The 21373-nt window shown below is 43.8% G+C and overlaps 1 protein-coding gene across 1 annotated transcript in view; it reads right to left on the bottom strand.

The window, feature by feature from the left end:
* The window catches only part of larp1 (La ribonucleoprotein 1, translational regulator), a 180930-nt gene that overhangs the window by 90078 nt on the left and 69479 nt on the right, over positions 1 to 21373 (bottom strand). The window contains exons 4-7 of the mRNA XM_072264084.1: positions 14074 to 14100; positions 13584 to 13755; positions 1858 to 1995; positions 1268 to 1426 (exon numbers count right to left, since the gene is read on the bottom strand). Coding sequence (XP_072120185.1) covers positions 1268 to 1426; positions 1858 to 1995; positions 13584 to 13755; positions 14074 to 14100 — 496 coding nt within the window. The remainder of the gene's footprint in view (positions 1 to 1267; positions 1427 to 1857; positions 1996 to 13583; positions 13756 to 14073; positions 14101 to 21373) is intronic.

Here is a 21373-nt window from a genome sequence, read left to right as displayed (position 1 = left end):
TTATTAGGGAGAGAGAGAGAGCCTGTGGTATGTCAAATACCGGGTGAACGAGTAGTCTTTGGGGTATTGGAGGTCTGTGTCTTTAGTGTTGCTTTGCTGCACGCTTGAGTGCTCGGTGGGGGGTGCTGATGATTTTTTGCTGGTGGGGGAGGGGGCATTGTTGCTTTACTGCTGCTTACACGAGGTTGGGGGGGAGCTGGGGGGTCTTTGGGGTAACATTTAACTATCATTCATACTTTAGGGGGACTCCTCTGTTTTCTTGGATGGTTGCGAAGAAAAAGCATTTCAGGATGTATGTCGTATACATTTCCCTGACATTAAATGTACCTCTGATTAAATGTACCTTTGAAATCTTGTTAGCCATGGTAGTGTCATCTTTCCTTTAGAATACTACCTTTTTCTGAAGTGCTACCAGGAATTCCAGCCATTGCTGCTCTGCAGACATCCCTGCCAGTGTTCTTTTCCATTTAATTCTGGCCAACTGCTCTCCCTCTCATGTCTCTATAATTTCCTTTACTCCACTGTAATATTGATACCTCTGACTTTAGCTTTTCCTCAAATTTCAGAGTGAATTCGATCACATTCTGAACACTTGCCTATAAGGGGTCCTTTTACCTTAAGCGCTCTAATCAATTCTGGTTCATTGCATTAGAGTTGGGATGGCATGTTATGCCTATATAGGACTTTAATGAGACTGCACCTGCTCATGTGCTATTCTGGTTGCCACAATAAAGGAAACCTGTGATTAAGCTATTGGGTGCAGTAAAGATTCACAAGGACGTAGATGGACCTTGAGAACTTGAGTTATAAGGAAGGAGTTGAGAGGCTGGGGCTATTTTCTCTGGGGTGAAGGAGGCTGCAGGGCGATCTTACAGAGGTTTATAATATCAGGTAAGGTGGATAGTCACAGTCTTTTTTGTGGATAAGGAAGAATAAAACTACAGTTCATAGGTGCAAGCTGAGAGGGGAATGATTCAATGGGGACCTGTCGGGCAAGAGGGTGGTGGGTATATGGAACGAGCTGCCAGAGGAGACTGATAATTACAACATTCATAGTTTATGGAAAGGTTTAGCTAGATATGGGCTAGAAACAGGAAAATTGGACTAGCTCAGGAAGGCACATTGGCCAACATAAACATATTGGGCCATAGGCCCTGTTTAACTCTATGACCAAGCACAGAAAATCAAGAGATCAGAACTGGATTTAAATGTCAACAGAGAGGGCATCTTGCTTATGCACTCTGCCTGATATCAGTACAATACGTACAGCGGGAAGCACCTCTGCCACGACCCCTCCCCCGGCCTCGACCTCGCCCTCGTCCCCTGTAGCCTCCTCGGATTGTTCCACCCTCGCTTTTGACGCTGGAAATCTCATCACGGTCTTCCCGCCAATCCCTCATGTCGTACTTCTCCTCACGATGGTAACCTGGAGAGACAGAATACGAGAAATGGAGTGCCACCCGCTGTGTAACAAGCTCCGAATGCCACCCAAAAATAACACGTCCAGCATTACTTTAGCATGAGGTTTAACCCCCGGAGTATAATCGAATTATCGCTCCAGTATACTTCAAACAAAGACCATTGCCTTCTACTGGACATTCACTGTCAAAGCAGCTCCCTAGACGTTATGCAACAGGTGCTGACACTCACCCTAATGCCACGTGGAACTTTACACCCTGGCTAAATGTCAACCCTTGAGCACCCACACATGCATGTTCAACACTTCCCAGCCCCAGCCTTGTCCAATATGCAGAAAGCTGCATGTCGGAACTCAACACCAGTAGGACAGTCTTTGCTGAGGCCTCTCCGGACCATAACACCATCAATGCTGTAACCACAGAGAACAGTTGGACAAACCTTTGGAGTCACTCCTATTGATGACTGGTGGACGCAGAGGCTCATTCTGAGGACGCAGGTTGTTTCGGGTTACCGGTTTCTCTTGCGTTCCCTCTGATTTTACATCCAATTGGAGCGGGACCCATTTTTGTTTGTACCCTGCAGACAAACAAGAAGAATATTTGTCGAGGTGCAGAACAGGCAGACTCCCAGCATAACAGGATATGGAAAATTTAGGGAAATAACTTCAATCTTAACACTGTCTTAGAGAAGGATAAAATCACATCCAACAGGAACTTTCCAAGGGAATTGGCTAAATGAAGAAGAAAACTGCAGAAACATCAGGAGGGCAAGACCGGTATTGGCCAAGGCATGCTGGGCTGAATGAACAAAAGGGTGACATTTCTATTTTTAAGTAGTTTCACCAGTTTTTACCTGAGGAAATCACGCAAAATGCTGGAGGAAATCAGGTCATGCAGCATCTATGAAGAGGAATAAATAGTCGCTGTTTCGGGCTGAAAGGCTTCATTAGGACTGGAAAGGAAGGGCGAAGAAGCCAGAATAAGATGGGGGGGGGGGAAGATAAGCTGGTAGGTGACAGGTGAGTCAAGGTGAGGGAGATGGATGGGGTGGGGGAAGGGGATGAACTAAGAAACTGGGAGAGGATAGGTGGAAGTGAAAAAAGGCTGAAGAATAAGGCATTTGATAGGAGAGGACAATGGACCATGGGAGAAAGGGAACGAGGAGGAGAACAGAAGGTGGGGATGGCCAGGTAAAAAGAGAAAGGGTCAGATGGGATCCTGAATGAGGAATGGAAAAAGAGTGGAGGGAGGGAAGGAGGAGAAATTACCAAAAGTCAGAGAAATCGATGTTTTGCTCCTCCAACCTGAGCTTGGCCCTATTACAGCAGTAGAGGCAGCCATGCACCAACATGTCAGAAGAGGAATGAGAAGTTGAAATTAAATGGTGACCACTGAAAGATCCTGCCTTTTGCAGAGGACAGAGCGAAATGCTCAACAAAGCAGACATACAGTTGAGACTTTTTGATATTTCTTTGTTCGTTAAAATAGAGCTGTAGGAGAGAAGGGCTGATCTCTGCTTAATAGACAGCATCTCCATCACTCTCTATAGCCCCAGTCTCTAACTCAGGCTCGGGCAAGAAATCTATTGGAAAAGACTATACTGTCTTGTTTTTGATAAGAACATAGAACATAGAAATCTACAGCACATTTCAGGCCCTTTGGCCCATAATGTTGTGCTGACCAAGTAATCTACTCTAGAAACCGCCTAGAATATCGCTAGCACATAGCCGTCTATTTTGCTAAGCTCCATGTACCTACCTAAGAGGCTCTTAAAAGACTATTGTATTGGCTTCCACCACCGCCACCAGCAGTGGATTCCATGCACCCACCACTCTGCGTGTGAAAAACTTACGCATGACATCCCCTCAGTACCTATTTCCAAGCATCTTAAAACTATGCCGCCTCGTTTTAGCCATTTCAGCCCTGGGAAAAAGCCTCTGGCTAACCACATGATCAATGCCTCTCATCATCTTATACACCTCTATCAGGTCACTTCTCATTCTGTGGCGCTCCAAGGAGTAAAAGCCAAGTTCACTCAACCTATTCTCAAAAGGTACGTCCTCCAATCCAGGCAACAACCTTGTAAATCTCCTCTGCGCTCTCTCTATAGTATCCACATCCTTCCTGTAGTGAGGTGACCAGAACTGAACACAGTACTCTAACTGGGATCTGACCAAGGTCTCATATAGCTGTAACATTACCTCATGGCTCTTGAACTTAATCTCACGGTTGAAGGCCAACACACCATATAACTTCTTAACAACGCTGTCAACCTGGGCAGCAGCTTTGAGTGTCCAAAGGATACAGACCTCAAGATCTCTCCGATCCTCTACACTGCCAATACCATATTCTGTCTTCAAATTTGACACACCAAAATGAACTTCTTCACAAGTACCTGGGTTAAGCTCCATCTGCCACTTCTCAACCTAGTTGTGCACCTTAATGATGTCCCGCTGTAACCTCTAATAACCCTCCAGACTATTTACAAGACCCCCAACCTTTGTGTCATCAGCAAACTTACTAACCCCATTCTTCTACTTCTTCACCTACGCCATTTATAAAAAATCACAAAGCAGAGGGGTCCCAGAACAGATCCTTGTGGAACACTACGGGTCACTGATCTCCATTCAGAATAGAAACATCTACAACCACTCTTTGCATTCTGTGGGCAAGCCAATTCTGGATCCACAAAGCAAGTTCTCCTTGGATCCCATGCTTCCTTACTTTCTGAATGAGCCTTGCATGGGAAACCTTACGAAACGCCTTACTGAAATCTATCTACACTACATCCACTGCTCTATCTTCATCAATGTATTTTGTTACATCCTCAAAGATATCAATCAGGCTCATAATGCATGCTATGCCTTTGACAAAGCCATGCTGACTATCCGTAATCAGATTATGTCTCTTCAAATGCTCATAAATCCTGCCTCTCCAGATCTTCTCCAACAACATGCCCAACACTGAAGTAAGACTCATTGGTCTATAATTTCCTGGCTTATATCTACTCCCTTTCTTGAATGAGAGGACAACACTTGTAACCCTCAAATCCTCCGGTACATCTCCTGTCCCTACTGATGATTCAAAGATCATCGCCAGAGGCTCTGCAGTCTTCTTCCTCACTTCCTACAGTAGCCTGGGGTTATCTCGTTCAGTCCCGGCAACTTATCAAACATAATGCTTTTCAAAATTATTTCTTCAGCGGTTTGAAGATTTATTTCTTCAGTGGTTTGAACGGGGCACGACTGCGCAAGTGCGTGGAGGTCGGCCAGTGAGAACAGCGGGAAGAGTTTAAAAGCAGGCAGAGTTGAAAAGGTGACGGTTATCTCTTCAGCAGTTTGAATGGGGCACGACTGCGAAAGCGTGTGGAGGTCGGTCAGTGAGAACAGCGGGAAGAGTTTAAAAAGAAGACAGATTTACAGAGCGGGTGTCAGAGTAGGAAGGCTTTGGCTCAACGGGGCTTCGGCGATAAAGGGTCGAGACCAGGTAGGTTAACTATTTAGGATACAGACAAATTATGTGTGTGAGGCCAGTTTTCTGTGCTCAGTGTCAGATGTGGGAGGTCCTGGAGACTCCCGGCCTCCCGGACGACGTCTGCACCAGGTGTGTCGAGCTGCAGCTCCTCAGGGACCGCGTTAGGGAACTGGAGCTTGATGACCTTCATCTAGTCAGGGAGACTGAGGAGGTGATAGAGGAACTACAGGCAGGTAGTCAACCCGGAACCACAGGAGACAGAGAAGTGGTTAACAGTCAGGAGAGGGAAGGGCAAGAAGCAGGTGCGAGAGAGTACCCCAATGGCTGTCCCCCTTAACAATAAGTACTGCTTGAGTACTGTTGGGGGGGGGGGAACAACAACATACCTGGGGGAAGCAATAGTGGCTGCACCTCTGACACAGAGTCTAGTCCTGTGGCTCAGAAGGGTAGGGAAAGGAAGAGGATGGCAGCAGTGATAGAGGACTCTATAGTTAGGGGGTCAGATAGGCAATTCTGTGGACGCAGGAAAGAAACACGGATACACAAGGATGCGCTCAGACCGATGGTTTGAGATGTGTCTATTTTAATGCGAGGAGAATTATGAATAAAGCGGACGAGCTCAAAGCGTGGATCAGCGCTTGGAGCTATGATCAGAGACTTGGATGGTGCAGTAGCAGGAATGGCTACTTCAAGGTGCTAGGCTTTTCATGTTTCAGAAAGGACATGGAGGCAAAAGAGGTGGGGGCGTGGCACTGTTGATCAGAGATAGTGTCACGGTTGCAGAAAAGGAGGAAGTCATGGAGGGAATGTCTACAGAGTCTCTGTGGGTGGAAGTTAGGAACAGGAAGGTGTCAATAACTCTGCTGAGTGTTTTTTTATAGACCACCCAATAGTAACAGGGACATCAAGGAGAAGATAGGGAGACATTCTGGAAAAGTGTAATAATAACAGGGTTGTTCTGGTGGGAGATTTTAATTTCCCAAATATTGATTGGCATCTCCCTAGAGTGAGAGGTTTAGATGGGGTAGAGTTTGTTAGGTGTGTTCAGGAAGGTTTCTTGACACAATATGTAGATAAGCCTACAAGAGAAGAGGCTGTACTTGATCGGGTATTGGGAAATGAACCTGGTCAGGTATCAGATCTCTCAGTGGGAGAGCATTTTGGAGATGGTGATCACAACTCTATCTCCTTTACCATAGCATTGGAGAGGGGTAGGAACAGACAAGTTAGGAAAGCGCTTAATTGGAGTAAGGGGAAATATGAGGCTATCAGGCAGGAACTTGGAAGCATAAATTGGAAACAGATGTTCTCAGGGAAATGTACGGAAGAAGTGTGGCAAAAATTCAGGGGATATTTGCGTGGGGTTGTGAGTACGTATGTTCCGATGAGACATGGAAAGGATGGTAGGGTACAAGATCCGTGGTGTACAAAGGCTGTTGTAAATCCAGTCAAGAAGAAAAGAAGAACTTACGAAAGGTTCAAAAAAAATGAGGTAATGATAGGAATCTAGAAGATTATAAGGCCAGCAGGAAGGAGCTTAAGAATGAAATTAGGAGAGCCAGAAGAGGCCACGAGAAGGCCTTGGTGGACAGGATTAAGGAAAACCCCAAGGCATTCTGCAGGTATGTGAAGACCAAGAGGATAAGCCGTGAGAGAATAGGACTAATCAAGTGTCTATGAAACTGGAGGAAATAGCAGAGGTACTTAATGAATACTTTGCTTCAGTATTCACTACAGAAAAGGATCTTGGCGATTGTAGGGATGACCTGCAGTGGACTGAAATGCTTGAGCATGTAGATATTAAGGAAGAGGATGTGCTGGAGCTTTTGGAAAGCATCAAGTTGGATAAGTCACCGGGACCAGACAGGATGTACCCCAGGCTACTGTGGGACGCGAGGGAGGAGATTGCTGAGCCTCTGGCAATGCCCTTTGCATCATCAATAAGGACGGGAGAGCTTCTGGAGGATTGGAGGGTTGCGGATGTTGTTCCCTTATTCAAAAAGGGAGTAGGGATAGCCCAGGAAATTATAAACCAGTGAGTCTTACTTCAGTGGTTGGTAAGTTGATGGAGAAGATCCTTGAGAGGCAGGATTTATGAACATTTGGAGAGGCATAATATGATTAGGACTAGTCAGCATGGCTTTGTCAAAGGCAGGTGTGCCTTACAAGGCTGATTGAATTTTTTGAGAATGTGACTAAACACATTGATGAAGGTAGAGCCGTAGGTGTAGTGTAAATGGATTTTAGCAAGGCATTTGATAAGGTACCCCATGCAAGGCTTACTGAGAAAGTAAGGAGGCATGGGATCCAAGGGAACATTGCTTTGTGGATCCAGAACTGGCTTGCTCACAGAAGGCAGAGTGGTTGTAGATGGGTCATATTCTGCATGGAGGCCGGTGACCAGTGGTGTGCCTCAGGGATCTGTTTTGGGACCTCTACTCTTTGTGATTTTTATAACTGACCTGGATGAAGAAGTGGAGGGATGGGTTAGTAAATTTGTTCATGGCACAAAGGTTGGGGGTGTTGTGGATAGTGTGGCGGGCTGTCAGAGGTTACAACAGGACACTGAAAGGATGCAAAACCGGGCTAAGAAGTGGCAGATGGAGTTCAACCAAGATAAGTTTGAGGTGGTTCATTTTGGTAGGTCAAGTATGATGGCAGAATATAACATTTATAGTAAGACTCTTGGCAGTGTGGAGGATCAGAGGGATCTTGGGGTCCGAGACCGTAGGACACTCAAAGCTGCTACGCAGGTTGACTCTGTGGTTAAGGCGGCATACAGTGTATTGGCCTTCATCAATTGTGGGTTTGAATTTAAGAGCCTAGAGGTAATGTTGCAACTATATAGGATCCTGGTCAGACCCCACTTGGAGTACTGTGCTCAATTCTGGTCGCCTCACTACAGGAAGGATGTGGAAACCATAGAAAGGGTGCAGAGGAGATTTACAAGGATGTTGCCTGGATTGGGGAGCATGCCTTATGCGAACAGGTTGAGCGAACTCTGCCTTTTCTCCTTGGAGCGATGAAGGATGAGAGGTGACTTGATAGGGGTGTTCAAGATAATGAGAGGCATTTATCGTGTGGATAGTCAGAGGCTTTTCCCCAGGGCTGAAATGGCTAGCACGAGAGGGCATAGTTTTAAGGTGCTTGGAAGTAGGTACAGAGGAGATGTCGGGGTAAGTTTTTTTTTTCCATAGTCATACTTTATTGATCCCAGGGGAAATTGGTTTTCGTTACAGTTGCACCATAAATAATAAATAGTAATAGTAATATTACTATTAGTAAATAGTAATAGTTATAGAAATAATAAATAGTAATAGAATAGTAATAAATAAATACACAGAGAGCGGTGAGTGCGTGGAATGGTGGAGGCAGAAACAATAGGGTCTTTTAAGAGACTCCTGGATGGCTGCATGGAGCTTCGAAAAATAGAGGGCTATGGGTAAAGCCCAGGTAGTTCTAAAGCAGGGACATGTTTGGCACAGCTTTGTGGGCCAAAGAGCCTGTATTGTGCTGTAGGTCTTCTATGTTTCTAAAAGCTCCAGCATATCCTCTTTCTAAATGACTATATGCTCAAGCATTTCATTCCGCTGTAAGTCATCCCCACAATTGCTAAGGTCCTTTCCCCTGGTGAATACTGAAGCAAAGTATTCAATAAGCACCTCCGCTACCTCCTCCAATTCTATGTGTAAGGGGTTTCTTTTTTATATGTCTCTGCGTAGTCTAATTAAAATGGCTTCTTTGTTATGTTATAACTGAAAGGGCTTCTTTGTTATGTTAACTGCTGAGAAAGTCCTTCCCGCTAGCCGTTTGTTTTGGATTATCTATTGATAAGAGGACGAATGAACCAATTGCGATAGTTGTTATGCTTTGGTGTGTCTGTAAGATATTGTATGCGTGGGGTTTTGGCGGAGAAGGCGGGAGAGAGAGAGACAGAGGATGGACCAGGTGCTGAGAGTCTGCTAACAGGGTCGGACCCCGAGTGGGGCGGTCGGCAAGGAGAGGAGATGGAGACGGACTCCTGTGGAGCAGCTGGTCGACCACCGTTGTTGGTCCCAGGCGGCCGGTCGAGGTGGTCCGAGGGGTCGCAGGGTGAAGAAGGGTCCTGAGCTCCAACTGTTTGTGCATGAAGAGTTTGAACTTTGATAAGTGTGGCGCCTTTTATTTTCCTTTTATATTTTATTCTTTTAATTATATAGTTCCAGTAATATCTATAAACTGTAAATTATTTAATCGTATCTGGTGTATTGTCTGTTATTTGGGTGGGGCGGGGTACATCACACAGCATCCACACAAACTGATTACCCAGTTTGGTGGGGCCGAGGGCTGTCTCCCTAGACAACAGTGAGCCGAGTGACCCTGAGGCTGGCCGGGGGGCTACGTATGCATGTTTCCACTATCGTACCTGATTGGTCCTATTCTCACATGGCTCATCCTCTTGCTCTTTACATACTTGTAGAACGCCTTCTGGTTTTTCTTAATCTTTCTTGCTAAGGCCTTCTCATGGCCCCTTCTAGCTCTCCTAATTTCATTCTTAAGCTCCTTCCTGGCCACGTTGTAATTTTCTATAACTCTACCAGTAGCTAGTTTGAACCTTGCATAAGCTTTTCTTTTCTTAGATTTTTTTTCACATCCTTTGTACACTATGGTTCTTTTACGCATCTGTTCTCAAGTTCCTGCCTAACAGAATCATACATCTCCCATCCCAATTAAATGCTTTCCCAAATTGTCAGTTCCTATCCCTCTCCAGCGCTATGGTAAAGGAGATACAGCTGTGTTCATTACCCCCAAAATGCTCTTCCATCAAGAGATCTGATACCTGACTACGTTCATTTCCCAATACCAGATCAATTACAGGCTCTCCTCTCGTTGGCTTATCTATAGATTGCGTCAGGAAACCCCGAACACACCTCACAAACTCCATGCCATCTAAACACCTTGCTCAAAGGAGATACTAGTCAATATTAGGAAAGTTAAAATCTCCCATCTCAACAACCCTATTATTGCACTGTTCCAGAATCTGCCTATCTGCTCTTGAATGTCTCTGTTCTGTTAGGGGGTCTGTAAAAACACCCAGTAGTGTTATTGCCCCATTCCTGTTTCTGATTTTCACCCACACTGACTCAGTGGATAATTCCTCCATGACTTCCTCCTTTTCTGCAACCGTGACGCTATCCTTGATTCACAATGCCACGCCTCCACCTCTTTTCCCTCCTCCTGTCCTTTTTGAAACATCTAAAGCCTGGCACACACAGCAGCCGTTCCTGCTCCTGAGACATCCAAGTCTCTGTAATGGCCACAGCGTCACAGTTCCAAGTATTGATCCACGCTCTAAGTTCATCCATGTGTTTACCATACTCCTTGCATTAAAATAGGCACATCTCAAACTATCAGGCTGAGTGCATCTTTGCTCTACATCTGCCTATCCTTCCTCACAAACTCCCTGGAAGCTGTCTCTGATTGTGTGCCAAACACCCATCCTCTGCCCCTTCACTTCGGTTCCCTGTAAATCTAGTTTAAACCCTCCCCAACAGCATCAGCAAACCTCCTTAACGGGATACTGGTCCCCCTTGGATTCACGTGCAACCCGTCCTTTTTGTACAGGTCACACCTGCCGCAGAAGAGATCCCAATGATCGAGAAATCTGAATCCCTGAACCCTGCTCCAATTCTTCAGCATCGCATTTATCTGCTACCTCATTCTATTCCTATACTCACTGTCATGTGACACAGGCAGCAATCCTGAGACTACTACCCTCGACATCCTGCATCTCAGCTTCCTTCCAAACTCCCTGTATTCTGCTTTCAAGACATCCTCCCTTTTTCTACTTATGTTATTAGTACCAATATGTACCATAACCACTGGCTGTTCACCTTCCCATTTCAGGATATTGTAAATGTGTTCCTAAACATCACGATCCCTAGCACTTGGGAGGCAAACTACCATCTGTGTTTCTTTCTCGCACCCACAGAACCACCTATCTGTCCCTCTAACTATTGAGTCTCCTATTACTACCGCCATCCTATTCAGTTTCCTATTCTTCTGAGCCACAGGGCCAGACTCTGTGCCAGAGGCAGGGCGACTGTTGCTTCCCCCAGGTAGCACCCCCCTCCCCAAACAGTACTCAAAAATTGAGTACTTTTTGTACTCTTCACTACCTGATACTCTCCCTTCCCTCTCCTGACAGTCACCCACTTAACTGTCTCTTGTGGTCAAGGTGTGACTACCTACCTGTAGTTACCACCCATCACCTCCTCACTTTCCCTAAGAGGACGAAGGTCATCGAGCTGCAGTTCCAGTTCCCTAACTCGGTCTCTAAGGAGCTGCAGTTCGATGCAGCTGGTGCAGATTTGGGCATCGGGGGATTGCAAGTCTCCCGGATATCCCACATCTGACACCCAGAACAGAAAACTGGCCTTGCAGCTAGAGGAGAAAAGAGACAACACTTGTCACTGGCAGCCAATCAGAAAAGGCCCCTTTTATTCCCACTCACTGTCTCCTGCCTGCCAGCCATTCCTCTATCCATGTCAGTATTTTTCCTGTACTCCAGAATAATTGATTTAGCTGTACACCAAGGAATATTTAGGGACTTGGAAATTTTCTTGCATTCATCTCCTGACACTTGCTTTTCAATAACTTTTTTTGTGGAGTTGCTTGGAGTGTTCTTTTGTCTTCATTGTGTAGATTTCACCAGGATATGGACCCACCAGCAGATGGACCTTCCAGATACAGGTTTATTTTAAAGACAATCAACTGAAATGCCTTGACCGCTCATAGGTGATCTCCATTAACTAATTATGTGACTTCTAAAACCAAGTGGCTGCACCAGTGATGATTTGGTATGTCATAATACTTACGCAATCATTTATTTTCTGTTTTATATTTGTAATTAATTTTCACTTCGACACAAAAGACTTTTTCTGTTGATCAATGTCAAAATAAAAGGCCAAATTAAATCCAGTGATTCAATTCGTAAATAAACATACCAATGAAAACTTCAAAGGGTGTGAATAATTTTCATAGACACTGTAGGACCATTTGGCCCATTGAGCCTACTCTGCCATTTCATCATGGCTGATTTATTATCCCTCTCAATCCCATTCTGCTGCTTTTTTCCATTAATCTTTGATGCCCACAAACTATCAACCTCCACTTTAAATATACCACTATCTTGGCCTCCACAGCCTGAGGCAATGAGTTGCACAAATTCATCAAAGAAATTCCGTCTCTCCTCTGTTCTAAAGAGACATCCCTCTCTTCTGAAACTGTGTTCTCTGGTCCTGTAGGAAACATCCTCTCCACAGCGACTCTAGTAAAGCCTTTCAAGATTCGCCCCTTATTCTTCTAAACTTCAGCGAGTACAGGCCCACGGCTATCAAGTAACGCTCCTCATATGTTCATTTCCAGAATCATTCTTGTGAACCTTTTCTGGACCCTCTCCAAAGCCTTTCTTTGATAAGGGATCCAAATCTGCTCACAATACTTCAAGTACGGTCTGACCAGTGCATTAGCCTCAAAATTACATCCTAGCTCTTATATTCTAGTCCTCTCAAAATCAATGCCTATATTGCATTTGTCTTCCTCACCACTAACTCAACCTGCAAATTAACTTTTAGGGAATTCTGCACGAGAAGTCCCAAGTCTCCTTGCACCTCTATCTTTTGAATTTTCTCCCCAATTAGAAAATAGTGTATGACCGTACACTTCCCAACACTAAATTCCATCTGTCATTTCTGTGCCCATATTCTCAATCTAACTCCTTCTGTAGACTCCCTACTTCCTCAAAGCAACCTGTTCCCACCTATCTTTGCCTCCTGCCAGTCAGCCAATATCATGTATAAATTGCAACCAAGTAATTTCTCTGCGCTAGATTAAGGCAGAACCACACCATTCCAGCTCTGCTTCTAAAACATGCTTTATGCACACAACTTAATTCCTAGAAACTACATGGAGCACCACTGCCTTCCTTTTTTTTAAATTAATTAATTTTTTAAAATAAGTTTCTACAATGCAACAACAGAAAAAAAAGTTAAAAGAGGTTTATACAGTGCAAAACAAACATATCAAAGTACAGTTCATAACAGTTAAGGAAAAGCACCCATAGTAGAATCGCATAAAGTTAGTTACCACACCACCCTCCCACTACCCAACTCCAAGCCAGCCTTACGATATATAGAAAATTTAATCAGAACTTTCATCACCACAGAGCTGTATTTATAAGAAGAAGCTACCTACTACCTGAGCTATAATATGTTTACACATTTAAAAAAACTAAGTCTTAACCGAAAGAAGCTGGAAGTAAGGGATTTAAATGCAAAGAAAAAAAAGAGGGATAAACCCTTAATCTAAACGGGAAATACAAAAATATTCAAGAAAAAGGTCCCCACACCTTTTGGAACTTTATGTCCGAATCAAGAAGTGAATAACGAATCTTTTCAAGGTCTAAGCAGGACATAATGTCTCTGAGTCACTGAGCATGAGTGGGTGGGGTATCATCTCTCCACCTAAGAAGGACTGCATGTCTGGCCAAAAGACAAGCAACACTGCCTTCCTGGAGACTTATGCATAGAGACAAAGTGAAGAGCAAAGGTACTAGGTGCTTGAAATCCCACATAAAACAGAAAGAACCATATGCTTTCCTGTGCACCACTGTCAAATCACAAATTTCTCCAATTTAAATCAAAGAAATACCTTTCTTCTTCTGTGTAGATTTCTGTGAATCCTCATCAGCACTTCTCTCCTCTGGTGATTCGTCTGACTTGGTTCGCTGGTTCTCTTTGCATTCACTGCTGTCACATTTCTCAGACCGCTCCTTTCGTATGAGTGGCTTTTTGTTGTGTTGTACTTTACTGTTTTGTGAATGCTGTAACACAATGATTGTGAAAATAATTCACAAATATTGACACACTTTCTTACTGATCTACAATTCCCCTCCACCCCCCCTCCCCCCAGCTCCTGACAACTTGCTGAGGTTTCACTTCCACATCCTTCCTTGGTACCTCATCCCTAACCAAGCCCACCTTTCAGGACCATGACATCCTTGCTTGAAACAATTTTTTTGTCGCAGAAACTGACTGATCTGATGTCACCCTCTCACAATTATGAAAAACTAACTTCCCATACAATGGTGCTAATTAAATCAAGTGATATTCATCATTATCCAGCCCCAGTAAAGACTCACCTCAGGGGTGATCACTGGCTCCCATGTCTGAAAAATAAGCAGAGTACATTTAAAGGATAGTTACTGAATGCAGAAACTCCTCGTGTCAATACAACACTGTTGAACAAAAGCAGTTCAATTTCATTGCTTTAAGAGGATATTCAGAATTTTATTGCTATTATATGATTGCTAATAACAGGGCACTATGTAAGGTCGTGGTTAGCATAATGGCATTACACTCTGGAGTATATCAGATTTCAGAGTTCAACTCTGGCACCGTTCTGTAGGAGTCTCTGTACATCATCCCCCGTGAAATGTGTGAGTTTCCCCCAATGGCTTTGGTTTCCTCCCACAGTTCAAAGACATATCGGGTAGTTAAGCGGTCATTGTAAATTGTCCTATGATTAGGTTAGGGTTAATTGGGGTTGTGGTGTTGCTGGGACAGCGTGGCTCAAAGGCTGGAAGGGCTTGCTCTGTATTCTATCACTGCAAAATAAATAAAATCATGGAATTATAAGAGTACTACAGTACAGAAACCTAGTCCATCCCAATTTAATCTTTTGTTTTGAACCATATACCTGCACTTGGGCCATTGCCCTCCATACCCCTCTCATCCACGTACTTATCCAAACTTCTTTTAAATGTTGCAACTGAACCTGCATCTTCCAATTCTGTTGGCAGCACTTTCCACACTCGTACCACCCCGAGTGAAATTCCTCTCAAGATTCCTCTTAAATATTTCATCTTGGAATATGAAGCACTGAACTTTCTCAACATCAACACTGTTGATGTAAAGAAGAACATGTGCACCAACCCTATCCCTGAAGTCACAGAATATGGGCACAAGAGCAGGCCCTTCGGCGCACAAAGTTGTGCCAAACTAATTACATTAATCAAATGTCCAACTAAACTAATCCCTTCTTCCTAAACAATGTGCACCTCGTTCCAGTTCCTGTATTTATGTGCCTATCTTAGAGCCTCTCGAACACCTCTATAAGTCATTTGGACAAATTTGTGGATAAGAAAGGTTTAGTGGGATACGGGACAAATAGAGGCAGAAGGTATTAGACCAGGTTGGCAAGAATCTGTTTCCATGTTGTATAACTATGACTCTCAAAGTACTTTGCATTGAAGATTTCCACTGACTAGTCTATACTTTACATTGGCTTGAGAAAATGTTTTCAAGAAATTTTCACGCTGCTGATGTTGAACTCCCACCAGTAAAACAACAACTATTACTGGGCAAAAGATACTTTGAGCAGCCACAGAAAATCATAGATTGTTGAAAGGTGAAATTACTGAAGACTTTCCTAGCTTGAAAAGGCACTGAAGGTGATATCATAAACCTAATGGCAAAGAGGAAGAAACTGTTTTCTGAATGGACAACGAACCTATAAAAATTACCTTAATTTTTTTTGCTCCCTTTTTGCACTAACTTTATTTTGTTAATATTTTTTATTGTAATGTTTTTTAAAATTTTGTATTGCCATGTACTGCTACCAAGAAACAACAAATTTCATGTCATACACTCTGCCAGTGTTTCGGACTCATTTGGCCTTTTGTTTAAAATCAGTGGAAATGAACTGCGGATCTAATTCCTCTTTTAAACACTGGCTCTGTGGTCAAACACATGTTCAGCACAGGCACACCAGAATACTTTATAAATGTCAAAAATCTATCAGCTTCTACTTTCCATCGGGGAGGTAAGTTCTAGATTCCCAACACCTTGGGTAGTGTTCACTTCCACTCACAAGCCTTCAGCAATGAAGCAGTCTACACCCATGTTCAGCTAAATAATATTCAGTGACAAGTAACATTTAACACCACAAAAATATCAGAAAATGGCCATCTCCAACAAGACAGAGTCAACTTCCTACCTTAACATTCACTCTCCTCTGAAGGAAATAAACAATACAGTGTACATTGTACAATGCAGTGCTACCAGGATAATCAAGGACACGACCCACCCAGCCAACAGACTTTTCATCTCTCTTCCCTCCAGGAGAAGGCTCAGGAGCTTGAAGACTCGTACACCAGATTTGGGAACAGCTTCTTTCCAACTGTGATAAGACTGCTGAACGGATCCTGACCTGGATCTGGGCCGTACCCTCCAAATATCCGGACCTGCCTCTTGGTTTTTTTGCACTACCTTGCTTTCCATTTTTCTATTTTCTATTTATGATTTATAATTTAAATATTTAATATTTACTATTGATTTGTAATCCAGGGAGCAGGAAGCGTAGAATCAAATATCGCTGTGATGATTGTAGGTTCTAGTATCAATTGTTTGGCCACAATGAAGTATAAAGTAATTTGGCATTCCTGGCAATACCCTTATCAGTTACTTCATCACTTTCCCCAAAGAGAGTCCTCCAGTTTTGTAAAGTATGAATGAAATGCAAGCACTTGTCTACTTAGGTTTCTATCAACTCCAGAAGCCCCCAGCACGCATGATCAGGGCGTCACCAGTCACTCCATCAGAGCTTGTTAACATCTGCTGAGAGATCCTCAACCACGCAACACTGACATCCTGTGGCAACAATAGATACTGCATGATGGTAAAAGTAAAAGTACAGTTGCAAGAAAAAAGTTTGTAGTGAACACTTGCAATTACCTTTCTGCATTAATTACTCACAAAATGTGGTCTGACCTTTATCTAAGTCAATAGACAAACACAATCTGCCTAAACTATGAACACGCAAACGATTGTACTTCTTCTCAATACCGAATACACCATTTAAACAATCAGTCCAATTTCAAAAAAATATGTGAATCTCTGGGTAATGCCTTCGACAAAAGCTATTTGGAGTCAAGTGTTCCAATCATGAGATCAGATTGGAGGTGTGGGTTGGAGAGGTGACTTGCTCTATAAAAAAAGACACACAAAGTCAGATTACTGACAGAGCCTGCTCTTCTCAATAAAGAATCAGAATCAGGTTTATTATCACCAGCATGTGATGTGAAATTTGTTAACTTAGTAGCAGCAGTTCAATGTGATACGAAATCCACCAGAGAAAAAAAAGTAATAAATACAATAAAAGTAATAATAAACAAGTACATCAATTACAGTATATGTATATTGAATATATTAATAAAACATGCAAAAACAGAAATACTGTATATTTTAAAAAAGTGAGGTAGTGTCCAAAGATTCAATGTCCATTTAGGAATCGGATGGCAGAGGGGAAGAAGCTGTTCCTGAATCGCTGACTGTGTGCCTTCAGGCTTCTGCACCTCCTACCTGATGGTAACAATGAGAAAAGGGCATGCCCTGGGTGCTGGAGGTCTTTAATAATGGACGCTGCCTTTCTGAGACACCGCTCCCTGAAGATGTCCTGGGTACTTCGTAGGCTAGTGCCCAAGATGGAGCTGACTAGATTTACAACCTTCTGCAGCCTCTTTCGGTCCTATGCAGTAGCGTCCCTGCCCCCCCATACCAGACAGTGATGCAGCCTGTCAGAATGCTCTCCACGGTACAACTATAGAAGTTTTTGAGTGTATTTGTTGACATGCCAAATCTCTTCAAAGCCCGAATAAAGTATAGCCACTGTCTTACCTTCTCTATAACTACATCAATATGTTGGGATCAGGTTAGATCTTCAGAGATCTTGACACCCAGGAACTTCAATACAGGTTCCACACACCTTGGACACCTCCACAACCTGCCCATTGCACATCCTCCAACTCTGTCTTCCAGCCTTGACCTCCAAGCCGGGTCTTCATGCACTGCTGCCGGAACCCGTCTCCCCTTTCCCCACCACCACTCTGCAATTCTGTGTCTCTCAGGTCCCACAGTGACTCCATCTTCTTCTCACCCCACCATCCTTAAACACCCCAAACCCTCCCCTCCCCATCCCCCGATACTAGCTTACATCCATGCCAGGTCTTCACTATTCCCTCCAACGTTCCCCTCTCTAAGGCAGAACATTCTGTCCTCAGTAAGGGCCTCACATTTGTCCCCCTGCACCCACACCCCAGTGAGTTCTGCGACTGACATAATGCTGACCTCTTCTTCCGCCAGCTCCATCTCTGAGACTATTTCTTCGTCTCCTCCCTGCACTGATGACGCCTTCTCCTGTCTTCAATCCTCCTCCTCTTGCTGGACATCCTACCCTGGCCTTCCGCCTGCTCTGGACCTTTTCAATGCCTACTGGCAATGGGACATCAACCGTCTAGACTTCAACATTCCTCTCTCCTATTCCAAATTCACTCCTTCTGAACGCTCGGCTCTCCACTTCCTCCGCACCAGTCCTAACCTCACCATCAAACCCGCAAATTAGGGAGGTGCAGCAGCAGTCTGGCATATGCACAACTACTTTGCTAAGGCCCAGTGCCAACTTTCAAACACCTCCTCTTAGTTATCCTTCGAACAGGACCCCACTAAGGAACACAGGCCATTTTCTCCTACACCATCACCAACTTTATTAACTCTGGGGATTCCCCAATCCACCATCACCAACCTCATAGTTCCTGCATCCCGCACCTCCCATTTCTACTCCTACCCAAGATCCACAAACCTGCTTGTCCAGGTAACCCATTCTTTTAGCTTGCTCCTGCCACAATGATCTCCATGGACCAAAAGACATAGGAGCAGAAATTAGGCCATTTGACCAATTGGGTTTGTTCCGTCATTCAATCATGGCTGATCCTTTTTGTCTCTCCTCCTCAACCCCATTTCCCAACCTTCTCCCCATAATTTTTGAAGCAATGTCCAATCAAGAACCTATCAAGCTCTGCCTTAATTAAATACACCTAACGACCTGGCTTCCACAGCTGCATGTGACAACAAATTCCACAAATTCATCACACTTTGGCGAAAGAAATATCTCCGCATCTCTCTTTTGAATGGACGCCCCTCTATCCTGAGGCTGTGCCCTCTTGTCCTAGACTCTCCCACCATGGGAAACATCCTTTCCACATCTACTCTGTCTAGGCTTCACAAAATTCAAAAGGTTTCAATGCTCCCCCCTCATCCTTCTAAATCCCAGCAAGTACAGACCCAGTGCCATTAAACGTTCCGCGTATGATAACCTTTTCATTCCTGGAATCAACCTTGTGAACGTCCTCTGGATCCTCTCCAATACCAGCACACCTTTTCTAAGATGAGGGGCCCAAAACTGTTCTCAATACTCAAGGTAAGGCCTCACCATTGTCTTATAAAGCCTCAGCATCACATCCTTGCTCTTGTATTCTTGACCTCTTAAAATGAATGCTAACATTGCATTTGCCTTTCTCACCACTAACTCAACCTGCAAGGTAACCTTTCGGGTGTTCTGCACAAGGACTCTAAATGGTTTTTCCCCATTTAGAAAATAGTCCGCACATTTATTTCTACTACTAAAGAGCATGACCATGCATTTTCCAACATTATATTTTATCTGCCACTTTCTTTCCCATTCTTCTAATCTGTCTATGTCCTTCTTCATCCTACCTGTTTCCTCAACATTACCCGCCCCTCCACCAATCTTCGTATCATCTGCAAACTTGGCAACAAAGCCATCTACTTCATCACCTATATCACTTATATGCAGCATAAAAAGTGATCCCAACACCGACACCATCGAAACCACTAGTCACTGGCAGCCAACCAGAAAAGGATCTTTTTATTCCCACTCGCTGCCTCCTACCAATCAGCCTATGCTGTAACCATGTTTGTAATTTCCTGTAATAACATGGGCTCCTAACTTGGTAGGCAGCCTCATGTGTGGCACCTTGTTAATAGTCTTCTGAAAGTCCAAATATACAATATCCATTGCATCCCCTTTATCTATCCTATGTGTAATCTAATAGGTTTTCAATCTAATACAATTCCAATAGGTTTGTCCGGCAAGATTTTCCCTTAAGGAAACCATGCTAACTTTGTCCTATCCTGCCCTGTGTCACCAAGTTCTCCAACGCCTCATCCTTAACAACTGACTCTAATATCTTCCTAACCACAGAGGTCAAGATAACTGGTCCACAATTTCATTTCTGCTGCCTTCTTCCTTTCTTAAAGAGTGGAGTGACATTTGCAATTTTCCAGTCTTCTGTCACCATGCCAGAGTCCAAAAATTTTTGTACGATCATTGCTAATGCTGCCACAATCTCTAACGCTACCTCTTTCAGAACCCGAGGGTGCATTTCATCTGGCCCGGATGACTTATGTACCCTTAGGTCTTTAAGCTTTTTGAGCACCTTCTCCCTTGTAATAGTAACTGCACCCGCTTCTCTTCCTTTACACACTACAACATCTGGCACACTGCTTGCGTCTTCCACAGTGAAGACTGTCGCAAAAACAAAGGAGCTGGTTGTGGATTACAGGAGGAATAGAGATGGGCTAACCCCTATTGAAATCAATGGATCTGGGGTTGAGACGGTAAACAGCTTCAAGTTCCTCGGCATTCACATCACCAAGGACCTCACCTGGTCTGTACACACCAGCTGTGTGGTGAAAAAGGCACAACAGCGCCTCTTTCACCTCAAACAGTTGAGGAAGTTTGGTATTGGCCCCCAAATCCTAAGAACTTTCTACAGGGGCTCAATTGAGAGCATCCTGACTGGCTGCATCACTGCCTGGTATGGGAACTGCATCTCCCTTAATCGCAAGACTCTGCAGAGAGTGGTGCGGACAGCCCAGCATATCTGTAGTTATGAATTTCCCATGATTCAGGACATTTACAAGGACAGGTGTGAAAAAAGGGTCCGTAGGATCATTGAGGACCCAAGCCATCCCAACCACAATCTATTCCAGCTGCTACCATCCAGGAAGCAGTACTGCAGCATAAAAGCCAGGACCAACAGGCTCTGGGACAGCTTCTTCCACCAGGCCATCAGACTGTTTAACTCATGCTGACTTGAGTGTATTCTATATTACATTGACTGTTCTATTTATTATAAATTACTATGATTGCACAATTAGATGGAAACATAATGTAGATTGTTACTCCTCATGTATGTGAAGGATGTAAGAAATTAAGTCAATTCAATTCCTTTGTCCCCCATTATTATTTCTCCTGCCTCATTTTCTCGCAGTCCTATATCCTCTCATCTCTCTTTTTACATACTTGAAAAAGCTCTTACTATCCAACTTCGATATTATTTGCTAGCCTACTTTCATATTTCATCTTTTCCCTTCTAATGGTTCTTTTAGTGGCTCTCTGCAGGTTTTTAAAAACTTCCCAATCCTCTGCTTCCCACTAATTTTGGCTTTGTTGTATGCCCTCTCTTTTGTTTTACATTAGCTTTGACTTCCCTTGTCAGCCATGATTGTACTATTTTGCCATTTTTGAGTATTTCTTCACTTTGGAATACACGTCCCTCCACCTTCTTCATTTTCCCCAGA

This window comes from Mobula birostris, chromosome 7 (assembly GCF_030028105.1).
Source record: "Mobula birostris isolate sMobBir1 chromosome 7, sMobBir1.hap1, whole genome shotgun sequence".
Taxonomy (NCBI): domain Eukaryota; kingdom Metazoa; phylum Chordata; class Chondrichthyes; order Myliobatiformes; family Myliobatidae; genus Mobula; species Mobula birostris.
Note: the sequence above shows the minus strand (reverse complement) of the source record. Positions and strands in the feature narration are given on the sequence as shown.